This window comes from Capronia coronata (assembly GCF_000585585.1).
Source record: "Capronia coronata CBS 617.96 chromosome Unknown acBCG-supercont1.11, whole genome shotgun sequence".
NCBI lineage: Eukaryota > Fungi > Ascomycota > Eurotiomycetes > Chaetothyriales > Herpotrichiellaceae > Capronia > Capronia coronata.
This window is the reverse complement of record NW_006912903.1, coordinates 718,400-737,627: the sequence shown is the minus strand read 5'-3', so window position 1 is coordinate 737,627 and position 19,228 is coordinate 718,400. Positions and strand designations below refer to the sequence as shown.

The 19,228-nt window shown below is 53.7% G+C and overlaps 7 protein-coding genes across 7 annotated transcripts; 4 read left to right on the top strand and 3 right to left on the bottom strand.

Annotated features, from left to right (window-relative positions):
• Nucleotides 1-1,629: 1,629 nt before the first annotated feature.
• A1O1_09042 (uncharacterized protein) lies at nucleotides 1,630-3,212 on the bottom strand (the record flags this gene model as incomplete). The annotated part of the gene is made up of 4 exons (XM_007729899.1): nucleotides 1,630-1,817; nucleotides 1,870-2,014; nucleotides 2,065-2,814; nucleotides 2,868-3,212. 4 exons carry the CDS (start codon nucleotides 3,210-3,212, stop codon nucleotides 1,630-1,632), a joined length of 1,428 nt encoding a protein of 475 aa, XP_007728089.1.
• Nucleotides 3,213-4,883: 1,671 nt separating this feature from the next.
• A1O1_09041 (uncharacterized protein) lies at nucleotides 4,884-5,993 on the top strand (the record flags this gene model as incomplete). Its single annotated transcript, XM_007729898.1, has 1 exon — nucleotides 4,884-5,993. One exon carries the CDS (start codon nucleotides 4,884-4,886, stop codon nucleotides 5,991-5,993), a length of 1,110 nt encoding a protein of 369 aa, XP_007728088.1.
• Nucleotides 5,994-6,634: 641 nt separating this feature from the next.
• A1O1_09040 (uncharacterized protein) lies at nucleotides 6,635-9,909 on the bottom strand (the record flags this gene model as incomplete). Its single annotated transcript, XM_007729897.1, has 3 exons — nucleotides 6,635-9,599; nucleotides 9,648-9,680; nucleotides 9,725-9,909. The coding sequence occupies 3 exons, from the start codon at nucleotides 9,907-9,909 to the stop codon at nucleotides 6,635-6,637; spliced, it is 3,183 nt and encodes a 1,060-aa protein (XP_007728087.1).
• A 648-nt stretch (nucleotides 9,910-10,557) lies between these two features.
• On the top strand, nucleotides 10,558-11,858 carry A1O1_09039 (uncharacterized protein; the record flags this gene model as incomplete). Its single annotated transcript, XM_007729896.1, has 2 exons — nucleotides 10,558-11,086; nucleotides 11,137-11,858. The coding sequence occupies 2 exons, from the start codon at nucleotides 10,558-10,560 to the stop codon at nucleotides 11,856-11,858; spliced, it is 1,251 nt and encodes a 416-aa protein (XP_007728086.1).
• A 114-nt stretch (nucleotides 11,859-11,972) lies between these two features.
• A1O1_09038 (uncharacterized protein) lies at nucleotides 11,973-12,713 on the bottom strand (the record flags this gene model as incomplete). The annotated part of the gene is made up of 2 exons (XM_007729895.1): nucleotides 11,973-12,500; nucleotides 12,561-12,713. The coding sequence occupies 2 exons, from the start codon at nucleotides 12,711-12,713 to the stop codon at nucleotides 11,973-11,975; spliced, it is 681 nt and encodes a 226-aa protein (XP_007728085.1).
• A 1,441-nt stretch (nucleotides 12,714-14,154) lies between these two features.
• On the top strand, nucleotides 14,155-16,461 carry A1O1_09037 (uncharacterized protein; the record flags this gene model as incomplete). The annotated part of the gene is made up of 2 exons (XM_007729894.1): nucleotides 14,155-14,524; nucleotides 14,579-16,461. 2 exons carry the CDS (start codon nucleotides 14,155-14,157, stop codon nucleotides 16,459-16,461), a joined length of 2,253 nt encoding a protein of 750 aa, XP_007728084.1.
• Nucleotides 16,462-17,349: 888 nt separating this feature from the next.
• A1O1_09036 (uncharacterized protein) lies at nucleotides 17,350-18,462 on the top strand (the record flags this gene model as incomplete). The annotated part of the gene is made up of 1 exon (XM_007729893.1): nucleotides 17,350-18,462. The coding sequence occupies one exon, from the start codon at nucleotides 17,350-17,352 to the stop codon at nucleotides 18,460-18,462; it is 1,113 nt and encodes a 370-aa protein (XP_007728083.1).
• Between the last annotated feature and the right edge of the window lie 766 nt (nucleotides 18,463-19,228).

The window sequence follows — 19,228 nt, the reverse complement described above, 5'->3', positions numbered from 1 at the left end:
TTTGATCTTCTTGACCAGTTCCGGTGCAGGTTCTTTTCCCAACCCAATCCCTGCCCAGCTATGCAGAGTTTGTCCTTCCAAGATGCACGACGCTAAGCCGGTAGATGCTGTAATGGCGATGCGATCCAATTCCTTGCGGTATTTGTGTCGAAGCTGGGCGATGATTGCTCTCATTAACACAGACTTGCCCGTACCGGCCGAGCCAGTGAAAAAAACACTTCTTCCTTCTTCCATGACCGCCTTCATGACAGTTTTCTGTTCATCACTGAGGAAAGGCTCAGGCAATCTATCCACGCCTGAGTGTGGTGGGTCGGCTGGTTTGGTGAACGACTGGACAGTTCGTTCCGAAGCAGTCCGTGACGTAGTGGTGGTCGGTCGCTGACGGACAGATGTTGATTTTTGCAACATGTCTGACATGGCCGAAGATGCCTTGTCCCGGCTACTCATCGACTCAAACTGCTTCTGCGCAGAATACTTGTCAAACCGGCCAAACTGTCCGCGTGCATTACCTCCACCGTGTTTGTAATTGGGCCCACCCTGCTCATCGCGGAAAGAAGAAGTCGCCAGCGGGGCTGACGTGAAGGACTCGGGAAGTATTCGTCTCTTGCTTGGTCTGCCAGGTTCAGGCGATGGCACAGGGTTTGACAAAGTCTTTGCACCGGGGCGTGCATAATGCGACTCTGGAGATGATGACCAGGGAACCAAAGCACTGCTTGATGGCGGCGAGGCCCTCTGTGGATGAGGTGGTAAGGTAGGGTAAGTAATCTCTGCGGGACCAGGAGGACTGTTCTCGTCAAAGGACGTTTGTTCGTGGAGATAATCCAAATTGCTTGTAGTACTCATGCTGCGATCGAACTTTCGTTTCAAGCCTGGCTGCGGTTTCTCCCTGGGTATATTGCTGGCAGCAGAGTTTACCTGGAGGGGTGTCTGCTTCTTCTCCGCATGTCCAGAGGCCGGATGTCGTTGGAGGGCTTGAGCAAACATGACAGCATTAACGAATGTCTTTGGAGATCTCGGCGCGCAGACTGAAGAGCAGAGGATAAGGAAGGGAAGGTGTCGGTGCATGAAAAAGAGGACAATGGGAAGAAGCAAGTCACATTGCAGCTTCAGTACCAGAAGGGAGCAATCGGATGTGTTTGTTGTATTTCTGCATCGCGCGATTCTGACTAGGTAGAGTGAAAGCGCAGGCGAGCCTGACAGAACGCGTTGAGCCCGCAGTCGCGTGCAGTGCACCACTGGCACTATTGAAGCTTGGCATTCTGACTCATGGATGGAGAAGTAACGAGGCTGCACGAGTCATTGCCTCAGCCTTGTCTGCAGCTGGATATTGTTTTCAAGTTTGAATTCATTAAGTACACCACACAGGGCATTTGGGCGTGGATAGTACCGCAGAGACAATCCCCTTGGGGTGCAGAAACAATGCCCGAAGTAAACCATCACGCTGCCTAGGGTATCCTGTGAATCACGGTGTTACTAATCAACAATCTCAGGCTATCAGATACCCTTTCACGCCCGCTCGAATTACTGCATGCTGATTCCACAACAATTTGAGTTTCCATCGAAACGTACATTTCATGACCCACACTATCATCGCCGAGAACAGTCTTTCCACAGGGACACGCATCCGGCTTAATAGCCAGGATAATTATTGCCATACGATGGCGGAGGTTGTTGATACATTCCTCCTGGAGCAGGCTGACCACGGGCGTAGCCGCCAGCTGACGGTGTAACCTGTCCATATGCTGACTGAGGCGATGGGGTGTAAGGACTTGCCATATGGTTGGAATCCCATGGGACGCGGCCAGCAGGACTGGGGCCTAGAGGTTCATTAGCCGAGATCGATTCAATGATGTGGCGGTGAATATATACCTTGCGGAGTGATCGAACTAGGAGTGCCATACTGTGGAAAGTATGGAGAGGCGGGATTGTAGCCTCCGGGAGTTGTCGCCGATCCGACGGAGGTCTGCGGCGAGTACGTATCGAACTGACCGGTTGGGGGTCTATCTTTGCCCCACTGCTTTTGTTGGAAATCATCCCTTATGTACCGACAAAGGGGGCACTTACCGAGCATTTCAATGGCCTGCCATTAACATTGTAACCAGAAAGCTGACATATTGCCATGGCGGCATTTTCATGCGAATCCATCTTGATGAAGGCAAATCCACGATCCGACTGGAACCGAGTTTCTACTACGTAGCCGAAATTCTGGAACAACGGCACAAGGTCTGCTTGGGTGGTGTAAGGTGTGAGATTGCCGACATAGCACGTCGTCTGCCAGGCGGGAGTCTGGTTCACAACCATCTCGAAGGACTGGATGCCTTGAGTGGGGAAATGATGATGCCCGAAAGGTGTGGTAGGACTCATACCCATCGCAGCCATCGCTTGTTGCTGAGAGATGGACGGTTGGCCTTTCTGGTTTGCCCAATTCACACGGATCGCTCGACTGCCCAGCCACTCGCCATCCATTGACGCGAGGGCCTTCTCGGCATCTGCTCGTTCACGGAACGCCACAAACCCGTATCCACGAGATCGGCCGGTCTTCATGTCCCACATGACTCGTGCTTCGGAAACGGAACCAAAAGCAGAGAACGCTTGAAGGAGCACCTCATCATTGACCTCGTTGCTCAGGTCGCCGACGAAGATGTGGAAGTGATTCGAGGTATCTTCTTTATTATTGGAGTTGGACTGATATGCCCAGTTGACACGGATCTCGGCTTGATGGACGCGGCGGCCATTAAGAGTGGCCAGGGCGCGCTCGGCCGCACCGGGATCGTCGTATTCGACGAATCCGTAGTTGAGACCTTTGGTACTGAACTGCGACTTTGGCATGTTAGCGTACACCGAGTTAATCAAAGCGAACCACTTACAGTCTTGTCCGGAATGATTTTGACACTGACAACATGGCCAGTCGTCTCAAATATTTGCTTCAAGACCTCTTCTGTCACTCGAGGATCCAACCCACCCACATAAAGTGCTCTTTTGTTCGGCTCGGGGGCAGCCCTGCGCACGACTCCGCCCGCCGAAGCACCCCCAGGCGTGACTTGACTGGGGACTGGATTGTTGTTCGTAGGGATGACGACAGGAGGCAACGGAGGGGGAGCCATGGCCGCAGCATTGTGCCCATTGCTACCGGGAGAAACTTCGTAACCTGGAATGCCAGCCGAGGAAGTAGGCGGCGGCGGCAGCGTGGAAGGAGGAATGTTTTCCGCCATACTGAGGAAAGCAACGTTTGCAACAACTGGGATGACAGGAGACAAATTGCGCGGCGAAGGTTCGGGATGACAAAAGTATTGTATGTAGAGCGGCAGCTCAAGTAGGCACTCGTATTGTATTGTAGTACTGCAGGGAGAACGCCCAGGGACGGGTCGTCAAGAAGGAATTCTTGTTTGCGAAAGACCAGACAATTCGCTATCAAGATGACAAGCCAACCCAGCAAGAGGAGCGCCCAACGTCGAGAAAGTAGGAGATGATGACAACGCAAGACTCGGAGGTTGGGAGGGAGACAGAAGAAGGTCGGTCGCAAAAGAGGTCGCGCCGGGAGGTTTGATGGCTCTCGGGGGCTGTCAGACAGGCGGCAGCGGTGATGGTGGGAGTAGCAGCTGAAACCGAGAGCAGCAGTGAAGGTTAGAGGAGAGCAGAGCAGAGCAGAGCAGCACACAGAGTGATGAACTGAGAGACGGTAGGAAAAGGAGAGATGAGGAATCGCTCGAATTCTTTCCCAACGCCCAACTTGCAATGCACGAATTCCAAGCGATATAGACGGAGATGGAGAAAGAAGAAAGCGACGAATTGAAGAAGATACGCTGATAGCAAAGATGGCGAGAAGAAGGAAGAAGAAGAAACGGTAGTGAGGAGGGAAAACGCAGGTTTGTAAGTAGTCGGTAGTAATAGGTAAGAACAGGTAGGTAAGGTAGCTTACCCAGTTGTAGTTACAGTCGCCGCAGCTTGAGATAGTGGGCATCGAGCTGCTGAGCAGTAGTGAGCTGCAGGTGCTGTGTAGTGCTGTGGATGGTGCCCCGGAGTGCAGGGTGGGTGAGCAGATCATCATTTGATAAGATGCACCGCAGCCAGCTGTGGCAGTGGCGTGGTGCCTGCACCAGTGCCCGCTGGTTCCCCGTCATATGGGAAGCGCCGGTGCCAGTGGTAGTGTCGCAGGTGCCAGGGAGAGCGCGTGTCAACGGCAGCCGGCTTAGGGCGCCTCGATGCCACTGGAGGTCACTACATTGTGAGCCGAGTGCAGTCCGGCCCCTGTAAGGAGCTATGAAGCCTTTGTGTGGAGTGTCATAGCTCAAAGCACCAGGTAGGCATCCTCAGCTTAGCACCGGCTTATGAGGCTTGGAGCTTGCCGCCCGGGGAGGATTTCAAGGCTTGAAGGGTGACGGGTCACTGTATTTAAGGTACAGTACCTAAGCTGATGAGCCTCCTAAGCCTGCTAAGTGCCTGTGAGTTCAACGCTACCGGGAGTTAAATACCTGTAGTATACGCCCCGGGCGCTTGCAGTGCGGTGGTTACCTAATCAGTGTCAGCCCGTCTCGGAGGAGAACAGTGTCAGTCACTGATCATCACTCGTCACTTGTGACTGACCCACTGCACTTACTAGTACACCAAACGGCCTTTTATGCCGCTATACCGCAGTGGTGGTTGACGTCGAACCTTGACACTTCGTTCGACATTCGACAGACGCCATATTCTTCTCTCAGGCTTTCAGCAGCTGCGGTCTCCTTAAGCTTTGAAGGAACAAACCCCTTCTCAGTCTGAATGAACTCACTTTCGACGCATTCCGTCCGCCCCTCCACCCTCCGATATCCCTCGACCTTGTCGCGAATGCGCTCGTCATGGCCTCGTCTAAACCTCGCTACGACCCGGTGAAAACAGTGGAAGGCATGTTCAACGGTTCAGTGACGCGGATCGCCTATGCCATCAAAGACCCTCTGAACTACGCACAGTCCACAAAAGCCGTCCTGGCTGAGACGGCAAAGAAATTCCAAGATGCGCTGGACGACTGCGAAATCCAGATTCTCGAAGCAAAATGGTACCTGGAGCACCAGTTGGCGTTGAACAAGGCGCGTCGCGAGGCCGAGGCACGAGAAGAAAGCGCCGCGCACGCGAAAAGGAAACACGAGGAAATCAAGGACGAACCAGAAAAGGCGGCCCCCGAAAACGAGAGAGAAAATGCGCCGAAACGCGTCAAGACGGCCGAACCTGAGGAACCAGTAGCGCTGAAGCAGCAGCCATCACAGTCGCCGTCGCAGCGACCGCCTCCCTTACCCGCTGCTACAGCCGTACCGAACGGTACCAATAACGCTGCATCAAAAACAGGAGAGAAGCCAAAAGCGTCTGTTACAACCGAGGTCAAGAAAGCAAAACCTCCCACTGCCACTGCCCCTGCTCCTCCCCCCAGACAACAAGACAAGCCTTCACAGAGCGTGCAGATTCCTGAAAAGGCCATGCCGCAGCCAACGGCGGAAGAGATGCCCAAAATAACACCACAGGATACCCCGGGCGCAGGCAACGAGGACTTCAACTTTGTCTCCATGTTTGGCGAACCCTCAGGCGACAATCTGGATGGCGCCGGGAACGACATGAATTTCGACCTCAACCTCGGCAATGGATTTGACGCCGAAAGCGCTGCTCAACACCTCAACGTCCACGATTCGTCCTTAAACTCCTTACTCCCTGGCCTCGAGTCCTATGCCAACCAAGCCGGCGACGACAACAGTTTCAACATGGGCGACTCTACTAATACACAAACAGCAAACGGAGGCGGCGGAACCGACATAGGAGGAGGAGGCATGACGACCGACAACAACGCCCAACAGCAGATCAACATCACCGATTTCAGCCTCCCAGCTTTGGGACCGAATGAGTTCGATGATTTGCTGAACTCGAACGACATGACTTTTGACGACTCACTCAATCTAAACGACGATGGCATGATGAGTATGGAAAACATGGAGAACATGGATATGGACTTTGACAGCATGTTCAAGTGAGGGCCCGGACAGACACGGATTGTTACAGCATCGGCGCTGTTGCGAAGAACAATGTCAAAATGACAAGTCACCAATGCACAGCGACTGGCAGGACAGGAGCCATCGACTATCGATCCGCCTCTGCCACAGACCTGGATCTGTCAGTATGGCGAGGAGGAAAGCCATCCACTCTACACTTGAGGTATTTATTCAACGTAGGTACTGGCCGCCTGTGGTTGGAACCAGCCCGCGGGTGTGGGACATTCCTATTCTGTCTGTCACAACCTGCTCGGCGGAGCAGTGATCACGGACTGGAGCGATGTCGTCAGGTTAGATGAGCGAGTCTTCCTTTTGAGGCGATCTTTTATTTATATCCGAGGTTGTTTGTTTGTATTATTCGAGATACCCAGGGACCAGGTTATTGATACATATCTTATAATTTGCATCCACGAATGCCGGTAGACTGGAAAACAGAACCGTCGGAGCATTCTGACAAGGGGTTTCCAAATGACAGGATGCGGCCTGATCGTGATTTTATCTTCCTTCCATATCCATGCATGGCACCAATCCCTGGATTGTAACTGTCAAAATCAATCGCTGACCGCAATGAGTCTCCCATTAATCATGCTCCTGAACACCAAGCCAAATGCAGAGTCACCCCCCTACTCAGCCTTGCCTTTGCGGGGTTTGTTCAGCTTCACATACGAGTTATCAGCCGAGCTCGCGCCGGTGCCGATCAGATGGACGGAAAAGTCGACTTCTCCGACCAGGTCCTTTATTTTGGCCAGGACGTGCGACACCTCCTCCATGACGAGGATGCTGGCGATCTCGAGCACGGCGAAAGCGGCGTAGCACGGTTCGTCGATGTGCTTGGTGCTGAGGATGCCCGGGTCGATGGCCGACAGCTGGTCGGCAATGTCGATGGGGACGGGGACGCGGATGTACGGCGGCAGCGGCTGGATGTTGGTTATGCTCGCCGACAGCAGATACAGGGTGGAAGTGAGTTCGTGGCTGGTGATGCGCGACTCGACGGTGGCGCGGCGGAAGTCGCGCAGCCATTCGCTCTCCTGGCCGTCCGGGCTGGAGTTGAAGGCCTGCGACGACCACGACATCAGGGCCATGTAGTTGATCAGGCGCTGCATGTGGGCGATGAGCTCGTCGTACGTCTGTTTGGGAAACTTGCCGCCGAAGATGGGCTCGTAGACGGTGAAGGCCGAGTGTTCGCGCAGCCGGTTCATCATGACCATGATCTTCTCGTACAGCTTGTGGCGGGCCTTGTCCAGCCTCCTCATGGGGCAGGACTTGTCGTTGCCGCGGGGCAGAGAGCCGTGCCGTAGTTTCGTCTCCACGGTCGAGTGCGTGAGGGAGTGGAAGTTGGCCATCATGTACAGTGCGACGCCGAGGTCTTTGCGCAGCGTCGCGTGCGTGGTGATCGGATAGGGGAAATAGGTCCAGATGAACGCGACCGAGATGCCGGCAACCACCGACGCCAGTCGGTATGGAGCCAACAGATATATGTTGTAGAATGCCTGCCCGCTGGTCTCCAGGACTTGCGTGCCCACCTTCCGATCTTGGAGCTCGTATCCAATGATCAGAATGACCGTCACCACAGAGATGACCGCGGCGATGATATATTTCGGCTTCTTCAGAACAAAGTAGAAGCAGAACACGAAATATATGTACGCGAGAGGGATGATGGCCCCGGTCTTCTCGTCCGACATGTACCAGATGGTAAGCGCTGCTCCCGTCGATATAGCCGTGCCTAGAATTCTGCCGATAAAGCCTTGCACGCCAACTCCGGCTGTGGGGCCCATCGAGATGGCGACCATGATCACCGCCCAGATGCCACGCTGGGCAAGGAAGAAGTGGCTGGTCTGGCGAATATAACCAATGATTGCCAGACTAATGCTGCCCACCGCCGCCCGAAAGCCGAATGCGGACTGCGGAGAGGCAAAAAACTTGGGAATCAACCTCAAGTGGTCACTGGCGCGTTCATACCAGGTGGTGGGAGGGAGATGTTCTGGGTCCTTCCTTCCGGACATTAACGAAGCTCCAAGTGCGACGATGATGCCATTCGTTTCTCCATCAGGACTTTCTTGAGTCGAATCGGCTTGCATGAATGAGCTCTGCATCAACTTCCTGATTCGTCTCCATCCAGGCAATATGAGTTTGTTCTTCTTCATGGTTCCATCTTGCACCTTGGAGTCGGCGAAACGAACCATGTCCAGGATAGTGAGGCAAACAGAGTGCAGCAAATACTGGAGATAGAGAATCAGGTATAATTGCTGGTGATTCTCCTTGTGGCGTACAGTGCCGTCGACAGAGTCCGAATCTTTGAAGTTGTACTGAACCGAAGGGTCTTCCCAAAACGTGGAGGGGACATCTATCCCCTTCTTCTCACACCACTCGCGCAGGGTATCCTGCCGATGTTGTTCGAACAACTTGATCTCGGTCTCCAAGTAGTCTGCGAACTTGGGGTCGCCTGGAGCGGGAGATGCGTCGGCCGCTTTCTCCAGATCCTTGTTCGCAGCTTTCGGTCGTGGCACGAGCTCCAGCACGTAGCCAATATGGGCCAAGCCATCGGCCAGGCCGAGTCTGACTTTGTGAAATGGCCCACGAGACATGATGATAATCTCGGTCCACTCATCCGCTTCCATACGACGGATGGCTTCAACTGTCTCCATATCAGAGATCACGTCTTCTCCCGCCGCTTTATGATGTTTGATAGACTGCAAAATATCAATAAACGTTGACAGTCCGGAAAGAGGAAGACGGATATCCTGCAATAGATTCCAGATCTTGGTGAAGTCCCCAGCTTGTAGCTTTCCCCAGCCCACTTCTCTCTTTGCGAAGCTGATCTCGATCTTGAGCCGAGAAAATAATTGCGACATCTGCTGTAGTTTCATCTTCAGCTTTTTCGCGGCATCCTCGGCCTGTTGCATGGACACCGTCGCTTCCGGATTGTCCCATATGGGAACCGGTGTTCCGTTCTCGTCCACACGTCCGATCATTTCCTCGTGGCGCGTAATGCCATGCAGGTATGCTGCATGGATACTCAAGCAGTCCTTCATGAGATTCATAATTCCCGCCATTTGCTTGTAAGATATCATCCTGGAAGAGATGGGTATCAGAAACAAAGATACTCCAGCGGCAAGAGCGTATCCAGTCAAAAAGACCTTGAGCAATCTTTGCACAAAATCCATCCCCGCCGTCATATTGGGAAAGGTCGGGGCGTATGTGGAAAGAACAACAGTGAAGATATTGTACTGAATAGACGTAGGGAAAAGTTGAGGTCGGAGTGCTCGAATCGTATTCGTCATGTACAGATTGAAGAACAACCACACGCATGCTGTGACACTGGCTGCTGCACTATAATCTGTGGATTGCGTACTTCCAGAAGAGCCGGTGGTGGTGGAGGCGCTGTGCGTATGGCCGTGCTGACGGGCAGCCACGGCGCATTGGATTGCCAGAAGCCCCATCGCCGCTGCAAGACATATGGCGATAAGAGAGTTAGTTAAGCCCTGAACGTACTTCGCCCGAGGGAGGATGGGCATGGATAAAGTTGAGATAATGGCGACCAGATACCCCAGAGTCGAGTATTGTTTGGCCCAGCCGTCACTCTGGTACCTAGACAATTTCAGCCCATTGTTGTTAAAATCATTTCAATTGACTTACGATGCAAGAGCAATTGCTGGTGGTACTCCTCCTCTGCGTCGGTTAGCGTTGAGAGACAACCCGTGGACTCGGCTTACTTGAGCATCAGCAAAAATGTAGGGAGATCTAGGTTGATCTTTGCGACAGCCCTTTTCAAGAGCCCTGGTCGGGGCTCCTTTGGCTCTTCCGCAACGGAGTTATTCCGGTCGTGGATGGGTTGTGTTGAGTCCTCCCCGACGTTCGTCGACCCATCAGAGGGTTCTTGTTCAGGCGTCGCAGACATGGTCAAGAACCGAAATAAGATTCAGTCGCAATATAGAGTCCAAGGCGACTGGCGGGATTGAAAGGGTTCCTACAAACCAGGATGGGCTTGAAGCGCGCCTGGACGGTGTCCATTCAGCAGGAAAGCGGCATGATACTTATGTCTTCATGAATCGCCTACGGTTCGGCGAGCGTGGTCGGTGTTGATACTGGACGGCTCGAAGTCTCTTCCGACGCGGGTGAGTTTTGAATTCGCGCGAGCGAATGACTTCAGGTCAATGGCCTTGGTCGTGCTGACGACGCTGCTGAGTGATCAAACTCCTGTCAAGGGACCTGCGCCTATCAAAACGTCCGATATAAAGCGCAACAGCGGGAGACATGGGAATGGCAGATGCTAGTCCGTAGTAGGAGACAGCCACTTTCGCTCCCTCGAGTCAGAGAAGGGATTTCGCATGACTGAAAATGTCGTCCAAATAAGCATGATTAATTGCTGTCAGACAAGCGACATCGAAAGATCATTTGATTGGCCATGTCTCAGTCACGTGACCGCGTCTCTGACCGCGCCAAGCTCTTTCTGGTGTCGCAGATCTGAGCTCGAGTCTCGAAACTTTTTGGCTACAGGAGAGACCAGAGGCCACTACAGGGTCGTTTCTTGTAGAGGGTTATCACCATGGCTCCCTCAAGAGCGCCGAGTGCGCTACTTCTACACTCATTAAGGTCTCTGGCCATTGAGAAACCATCGACGGCATTGGCCATCCGTGCTTTCACGTCGGCCAGCTCGACATGTCAGGAAGTACAGGCTGAGAGACCGTCCTTCTATCGAAACCCCGATCCCGAGACTGTCTACCAACCCAGATTGGAGCGCAAACTCGCAAGAGCCGGTAGGCCTCCAATTGGCTCCCGCCGCCGACGAATGGCCCTTTCACAGTCTCCTCGCATTCCGTTCGAGCAATTACCCTACCAATGCTTTCAAGAAGCCCGGAAGGTCCTCGTCGAGGACCGAGAGGAAAAGCTCAGGAAGATCGAGACTGAAAGAGCACGGGTAGCTCGTGTTCGGGAGGCCGATCCAGGCGCTTTTCGCGGCGGAGAGCCGTTCAAGCAGAAGAAATTGGCAAGCATGGAGGCTGAGCTTGAACGATTGAAGATCTTGGCCGACATCAATGACCCCAGTGTAAAGAGGAGGTTCGAAGACGGAAAAGGTGTGTCAGAAATAGCAAGACAAGACGGAGCACCCGCTAACGTTCCAAAGGTGACATGAACAAACCCATATACAGATATCTTGCAGAGCGAAAATGGCGAGAATATCCTCGCAAAGTCCTCGTGCAACGAATCACGCAGATGAACGTTGTCCCGGACGTGGTACCCAATGTTGACCCCATCGTGGACGTCAAGATTGCATTTGGGAAGAAGGCTGTTGGTTCCGGCGACTTTGTGCCGTCCGACGTCAGTGAGAAGCCATGCCAGCTTACGTTACAAGCATTCGATCGAGGCGAGAAAATGGTCACAATTGCCGTGGTCGATCCCGATGTACCGAACGTCGAAACCGACAGTTTTGACTCGAGATGCCACTACCTGGCATCCAATATCACCATTTCCCCGACCAAGCCCCTGGTCGATCTCTCCAAACTATCGCCAGGCTCACAAGTCCTCCTGCCGTGGCTGCCACCTCACGCACAGAAAGGCAGTCCATACCACCGACTGTCAATTGTCATCCTCCAACACAAGGACAATATCCCCATTGACTTTGAGCCTGCCAAGCAGAAGGTTGAGCGCGACGGCTTCACCCTCCGCAGTTTCATGAGTCGGCACTTGCTGACTCCGATCAGCGCGTCTCTGTTCCGCACCAGATGGGATGAGAGCACGGCTGCTGTCATGGAAAGAGCCGGCCTCGAGGGAGCCAATGTCGAGCTCAAGCGGAAGAAGGTCGAGCCGTTGCCCTACAAGAGGCGCAACCCATCCAGCTTTAGATAGGTTGTGTCCATTATTTAGCCTTGTACAATACGGATCCGAGTGTATCCAAAAACAGGCGCAGCCCGGACATATATGCCGAGCGCACATGAGACGATATCCAGCTTTCTCTTCGACTCAACCAGCCCTTGCATCTTCCAGAGGTACTTCGCCCTTCACAGGCTCTAGGGAGATTTGACTGGGCTCCTCGACCGGAGTCAGCTGAGGTGTGCGGAATGAGGTCCAATTGAACCACCCGTCGCCATTGTAGAGTGCTTTGCCGGCAATCAGTGCCATCGGCACCGGACCATAGAACCGGGAGTCTCTGCTGTAGGACAGACTGTCGCCCGCAACCCACACATGGCCCTCGGGAACTTGCACCATGACGGGCTCTTCCCGCACAGCGTCGTCTTCAGTAATACCAGGCACAGGTGCGCCGCCGACAGTTGGACTTTGTGAAGGGTCTCGAACCACATAGTCGCCCGGCATACCAACGACCCGTTTGCATGCCTTTCCTCGTAGGAAGATAGGATTTTCAAAAAGTATAACATCGCCAATCTGTATATTTCGGCCCCGTTTGTGTCTTCGAGAGTAGATGGTGTAGGACAGTCCGCTCGCTATGGTCGGATACATGGAAGGACCTGCGTTTGCCTTTTGCAACGAATACTGTATGAGCGGGACAAAGTCAAAGTATAGGTGGGCCCGATGTGATATCGACCGACTTACCGTGTACCAGATCCAATTGTGTGCGATCAACGCCGACAACGAATATATCGCAATGAACGTGGCTCCGACATGGATCGCAAAGGATACGGGAGTCCGTACCGGTCGCGGCGGTGGGTTGGGCGCAGCTCGGAAGAGCCGTCGGAGGAGAGACATGGCTCGACACTGGCAGTGACTGGAAGTGCAATGCGACAAGGAATCTCAGTATCTCAGCTAGGGAACGACATCGTGCAAAGGAAGTGCGCCGAAGGTCTCTCTTGACCGTCTAGACGAGGTTTCCGGACTTCGTCTCTACCCGTAATTGCAAGTCTTGCAGTGCTACTCGACGTCGTTGTGCTTGTCTGATCTGCTTCGAGATTGAAACACATCAAACATGCCGAGATTCAGGGAAATCACTTCAGTGCCTGGCCTGATTTACCTGAAATGGGATTCAAGTGATGCCGCTTTAATTTCACATTGAAGCAGCCCAGTCAACACGTCCAAAGCAGCGTGCGACGGCACATCTACCTTTACAATATCAAACGGCTTGTTACTATCGTGCTTAATGATGCAGAAACATGGAGCGCCTTATTAGGTCTCTCAGATGCAAGGACGTGACCCATCACGCGTCTATTGCGGGTGTATAATCTGTCTCCGGTGATATGGATTATGAGCACATCACCGGCGTGCCTGATCTGTTGGATCACTACTGAGAAGACCCTTCCGGACCATCTTGCCTTTCGGAACCATCAACGTCCTGCGGCAGCGCCGAAGCTAATGAGGAATGTGAAACCAGGAGCACTCTGCTGCTGTATTGACACTGGAAGTGGACTATCTTGCTGTGTCGACTCTGTCGAGGCATTCCCTGGACCCTGTTGGTCGACCTGCGTCGCCGACTTGGGTGGAAAATCTTTTCCAACGAACGCTTCCGCGGCTTCTTCCGACATCTCGCTTGTGTTGAGCAACCCTATGCGCGTGGCCCTGGGATCGTCTTTGTCTATTGCCATAAAACATGGAGTGTCTCTGGCCTCAGCATCGAAGACGGCCACTGGAGCTCGGAGGCGAACCCGTCTTGACCCGGATTCTCCTGGGGTCTGGCATACTCTGTACATAGTGTCCATTTACGTGTTGGCAAGGCTGACTGGGTATAGGGGCAGCTTACCTAATTCTTCCCAAACTGTCTGCACACATGGGTAATACTGTGGAAGCATAATGATGTCCAAATGGTGATCATAAGAGTGACTCCTTCAAGTAATCTGGTACCTCAGACATATATGAGCAGACCGGGCCGGCTTAGTAGGTGGCGTCGTCACATATCAGATCTTGTCCGGTTGAGAAATGGTCGATGGCGTATGATTCTGGGGAAACTCTCCAACTTGAATAGATAATAAACGCAGAGAGAGGCTCATTATTGACCTGTTCTCTACCTCTCTATATTACAACTCCATCTAGAGCATCGTCTGTGCTGGCACAGACTCATCCCATGCTCGGGTCTTGTGGACAATGTCGGGTCCACGCTCATTCATGTTCAGTCTGGTCTTCTTCCTGGTCTGGTCGAACTCCTTACGTGGTGTCATCCACGTTGGTGCTGATGGTGGCGGTGCCCAGCAGCCACTGAATGTTCTGCCAGGTCCCGTACAACGCGGGGAAGATTCAACATGGAGACCTGATCAAAGTGCTATTCAGGAACGACCGGCTTGGGATGTGCGGAGCCCTAAAGATGACCCTCAACAGCCGATCAGAGAGCCGGACTCTTACAACAAAACATGTAAGAGCTCCTTCGAAACAGCCAGACGTTGAGAGACATCCACTGATCCTTGTCAGTGCTTCCTCCACGTTTGAGCCCCTGGCACTGGGGGCAGTCAAGCCACTGGGATGGCTTCGGCAACAGATGGACCTTATGGCTAATGGGCTGCCTGGCCACTTGCATGAATTCTACCGACTTGTCAAAGATGCTCCATGGCTTGGAGGAGACGAAGAGTACTCCGGTGAGTGTGCCGATTGTCGACTCGGACTCATCTTCCCCGGCTGATGAGTCTCAGAACTGAACGAAGCATGGCCATATTCTTATAATGCACTCGTTCCACTGGCCTGGATCACGGATGATGCACGGCTCAAGCACCACGTTCTGCAGGTCACCAAATGGATCATTGACCATCAGCACGATGATGGCTGGTTGGGCCCAGAGGTCGATCTCGCTCGTCGCAATTTCTGGGCCCGGTATCCTCTGTTCCTCGGGTTCATGCAACTGGTTGAAGCGGAACCAGAGCTGGGGCAGACGGTGATTCTACCAGCGATGCATCGGTTTGTCAAGCTCATGCACGAAATGCTAGCCGACCACCACCAAGGCTACGTCTGGAAGCCTGGCGACGAGTTCGACGAGCAATGGGGCCGATCCCGTGCTGCAGACATGGTTCTCGCCTTGCAATGGCTCTACGAGAAACACCCAATGGATAACGGACGCATCATCCAGCATTGCATGGTACACATGTATGAGATGGCGTATGACTGGTCATACTGGTTCCACGAAGACCACTTCCTCAAAGAAGACCTGGATCTCGTGCCCGTCAATGTGACCCAGAAGCTGTTTCCCTACATTCACGGCGTCAATGCAGGCCAGGGGCTGAAATGGCCTGCCGTGATGCGACGACTTACCCACGACGACAGTCTGCTCAACACGACCAGAAACGGCGTCAACTGGACTTTCCAATATCATGGAACCCCATCGGGGGCCGTCATTGGCGATGAACGCGAAGCAGGACTCAGTCCTGTCCGAGGCACCGAACTGTGCAGCGTGGTGGAATCCATCTTCTCCTTGAACTACCTCTATCAAGCAGTCGGCGACCGCGACTTTGCCGACAAGTCGGAACTAGCAGCATACAATGCCCTGCCTGTCATGTTCATGCCTCGTTGGTGGGCTCACCAATATCTCGCCCAGACAAACCAACCCATCAGCCACCGATTGGACAGGTCGCCCTTCTGGAACGTCGGGGCTTTGGGTCAGACGTTTGGCACGGAGCCGCATTTCCCATGTTGCACGGTCAACATGCAAGGATATTCCAAGTTTGTGCCGGCAATGTTTGTCAAAGTGGGTGACGACGGACTCGCACACGCCTTGCTCGGGCCTTCTCAAGTTGACACCACGTTGACGAGGCGCAACCGGGTCCGCATCCGATGTGAGACGAACTATCCGTTCAGCAACCACCTCGACTACGAGATCAAGGCCGGATCCAGCTTCCGCTTCTCTTTCAGAGTGCCCTCCTGGGCAGTTCTCGAGCAGAGTGGCCTGTGGGTTGATTCAGGCAAGGAACATCCTCTCCAGCCAGATCATGTCACCGGCCTGCACACCATGATCATCACCGCGGGACGAACGCGGGTTGAAGTCGTGTTTGGTGCCAGAGTGCGTATCGAGCCGAGAGCCAACGATACTATTTCGATCTACCACGGTGCTCTCTTGTATGCCTTGCCCGTCGCGGGAGACTACCGTCCTTCACGTCCAGCCAGGTATCCTGGCACCTCGGCCCCGCCGGAAGCAAATGACTGGGAGATCTTCCCTCGAGAGCCGTGGAACGTGGCAATTGATTCCTCGACGCTGAAGTTCTACGAATATCCCAACCGGTATGCTGCGTCGTTGCCGGATCCGATCTGGAATGAAGAAGCCCCTCCTGTCAGTATTTCAGCCTTGGCCTGCAAGATCGACTGGCACTTGGAAGACGGATATGCTCCTGAACCACCCTTGATGGGACGACGGAACTGCACGGGGAGAGCATTCCCCGTGGAATTGCGTCCTTATGGCAGTGCGAAGCTGCACATGGCCGAATTGCCTACCGTCGATTTGAGGCCCGGCAGCCCTGATCTATGGCGGCCAGGGAGGAGAGATATACCTGGGCTGGATGCTTCAGGATTAGTTCTTCAAGAACCCTAAGATATCCTAAGCATGCACTGAATGAAGAAGTCCCCTAAATGCTCGGTAGATGTTCGGTAGGAGTGTTTGTGTCTGTGTCTGTGTCTATACATTCAACCCTAACCGCCCATGCGGCTACACCACCAAAGACGACGGATATTATATACATTTAATGCAAAGGTCGGCATCCGAATTCACGCTCGCTGGCCATCGTCCTGCAGTGATCTACCTAGGCACGCGTGATGAGAAGCGCCGGTCACAGTGACGAAGACGACAGACTCGACAACAGCCGCGGGACCACAAAATGTTTCCATCCCACCACCATCAACAACCGCTCTCTTAGTTCCCAACTCTTCTCCCACCACCTCCAATTCCCTCATCGGCGCTTCTACGCCTTCTCTGGCTGGCGGCAAACACTGTCGTCGTCGCTTGTTTCAGCAATGAGGGCAATGTTACACGCGATTCGCGCCCGGCCTGCAGCAGAGGGCCTGGCACGCCTGACACACTCTGTTTCTTGTAAGCGCCGAGTGTACAAGGTGGACTTCCCACAGCCCAATCGTCGACGGTGATGGCTCCAAGCACTGGTGACGACCACCAGAGACTCGTGGACAGTCCTACGTATGTCGCAACAGTCCTCATCGACGCCGGCAGGAGGCGCTCCCAGTCGGTAAGAGTCACAAGGTAATGGTTGCGTTGCGGTCGTTCAAAGTGATACTCTTCTTTCTTCTTTCTTCCCTATACCCTTTATGACATGAAAAGTGTACTTTAACTCCTGAACACAGCACGACCACTACATTCATCAGGCCACCACTACAGGCACGTCATTGCTTACGATCCTGATCCTGCGCAACTATCCACACACCTCCAGAGCAGCTGGGGGCATGTCCGGTGATCCGTGATCAAGCGAGAATGAAGCCCTACGAATATCCTCGAGTGCGGCCTCCCACCTCACTGCAGGCGCCTCAAATACCAACTGGACCCCGATTCTCATGGATGGTGGACACACCGGCTGAGGAGGAAAATCGAGTGTGGACGAACAACACAGCAAGGGGAGCCATACACATCAGCATCCCAACTGCCATGCAAGGTCCCGGACAAGAGGGACAGGAGGGAGAGGCTATGGAACCACGCGGATACAATTACGCAGCATATGCGTATCAAGGCCGAGACGTCGGGGGGGTAGTACAACAACAGCAACAGCAGCACATTCACGACTATGAACATCAACATCAACATCAACAAGACCTTTATCCCACATCACCAGCTCCCACACCACAAGGCCCAATACCTCTACCAGCCCAGACACAATCAGCCACTCATGGACCACCACTGTCTAGACATGAACGGCAGGCTCCAATCGCAGCAGATCCTGTTAAACAGCCTCAGCCGCAGTCTCAGCACCCACCCCATGAACCGACCACACCAATCCAACCTGACGTGAATCCATTGACACCAACCACCCCCAAGGTCTCCGACCCCGCGAGCACCACCACCACCAATATGGCCATCATCCTCCCGTCGAGCGATCCATCCCATTTCTCCGTGGGAACATTCACCCCAAGCCCACAGGCCATCCGCGGCGGTTCATGGCAACACGGTCTCTGTTCCTGCGCCGAGCCCTCGACGTGCATGACGGCGCTGTTCTGCCCTTGTCTCGTGTACGGGAAGACCCAGTATCGACTTGGTCTGCGGGCCGACAGGAAAGACCCCACCAACATGCTGGGCTACACTGCGGTGAACGGCTCCTGTATTGCGTTTGGGGTTCTCTGTGGCGTCAATGGCATTCTGGCTGCCATTCAACACACGCGCGTGCGCAAAGCCTACCACATGAACACGGAGGCCGGGAACATCGCGGGTGACTGTCTCAACGGTTGTTGTTGCTGTTGCTGTGTCGTCGCTCAGGACGAGAAGGAAGTCAAGTTCCGAGAGGAGCAGGCTAGGAAGCCCGCCGGGTCGACTGCAGGAAGAAGGGAAGGCTATGTGGCTCCTACTGCTATGACGTTCGGCGCGCCGCCCCGTTGATCGGGGAAGAGAAGCCCCAGGTGCATCACCATTGCGTGAAAAGGGAAAGGAGAATTGCTCAAGACAACTACCGGAGACAATTCAGGCTCGGGCTCACGAAGGGCTAAGGTTCTACACTATATTGGTCTGGGCGTGATGTGCTATCTCAGCAGCAGCGGTAGCTCCGAGTGGACCATTCTAAACAGTCAATACGTGAACTGTGCCATGCCGTCTTTATGGTCTCTATCTACCTCCAGTCTCAACCTTGTTGCTGCCGATGAGACGGTGGAGCGACGACCGGCGTTGTCTGGAATTCCAGACGGATCACGCGTCAAGCAAGCATCATGTATTCGTCACCACGGGAGTGACGGTCCGCCTGCTAAATGCTAGACTGTGTTTTTGGCGGTGAATCTGTCGACCATGTCCACTGCTGCAATGGGAACGCGAACTCGCGCCGTCTCACAATTCTCCCAGCGCTTAACATGTCTGACCAAATGTATGGTCCAAATCCAACATCCATGTCACGGGAGACCGACAAAAGATATGTCCCCAAAGTTGCCTCGGAATAGGGCAGTGGGAATCCAAACCATCTTTGAAAAAGGTTGCCATGCCAGCCATGTCATGTGTCCATCCACCCATCCGCTGTTTGCATCCGTTCCAGAAACAAGCTTGGCGGCAGACGACCAATCTATTTCACGGGCCAGTTCCCATTGTCTGGGCCTTTTCTGAAGTATGTGCATAACCTACGCCGTAGTATGTTGGTGCTCGTGACAATGACATCCTGGGG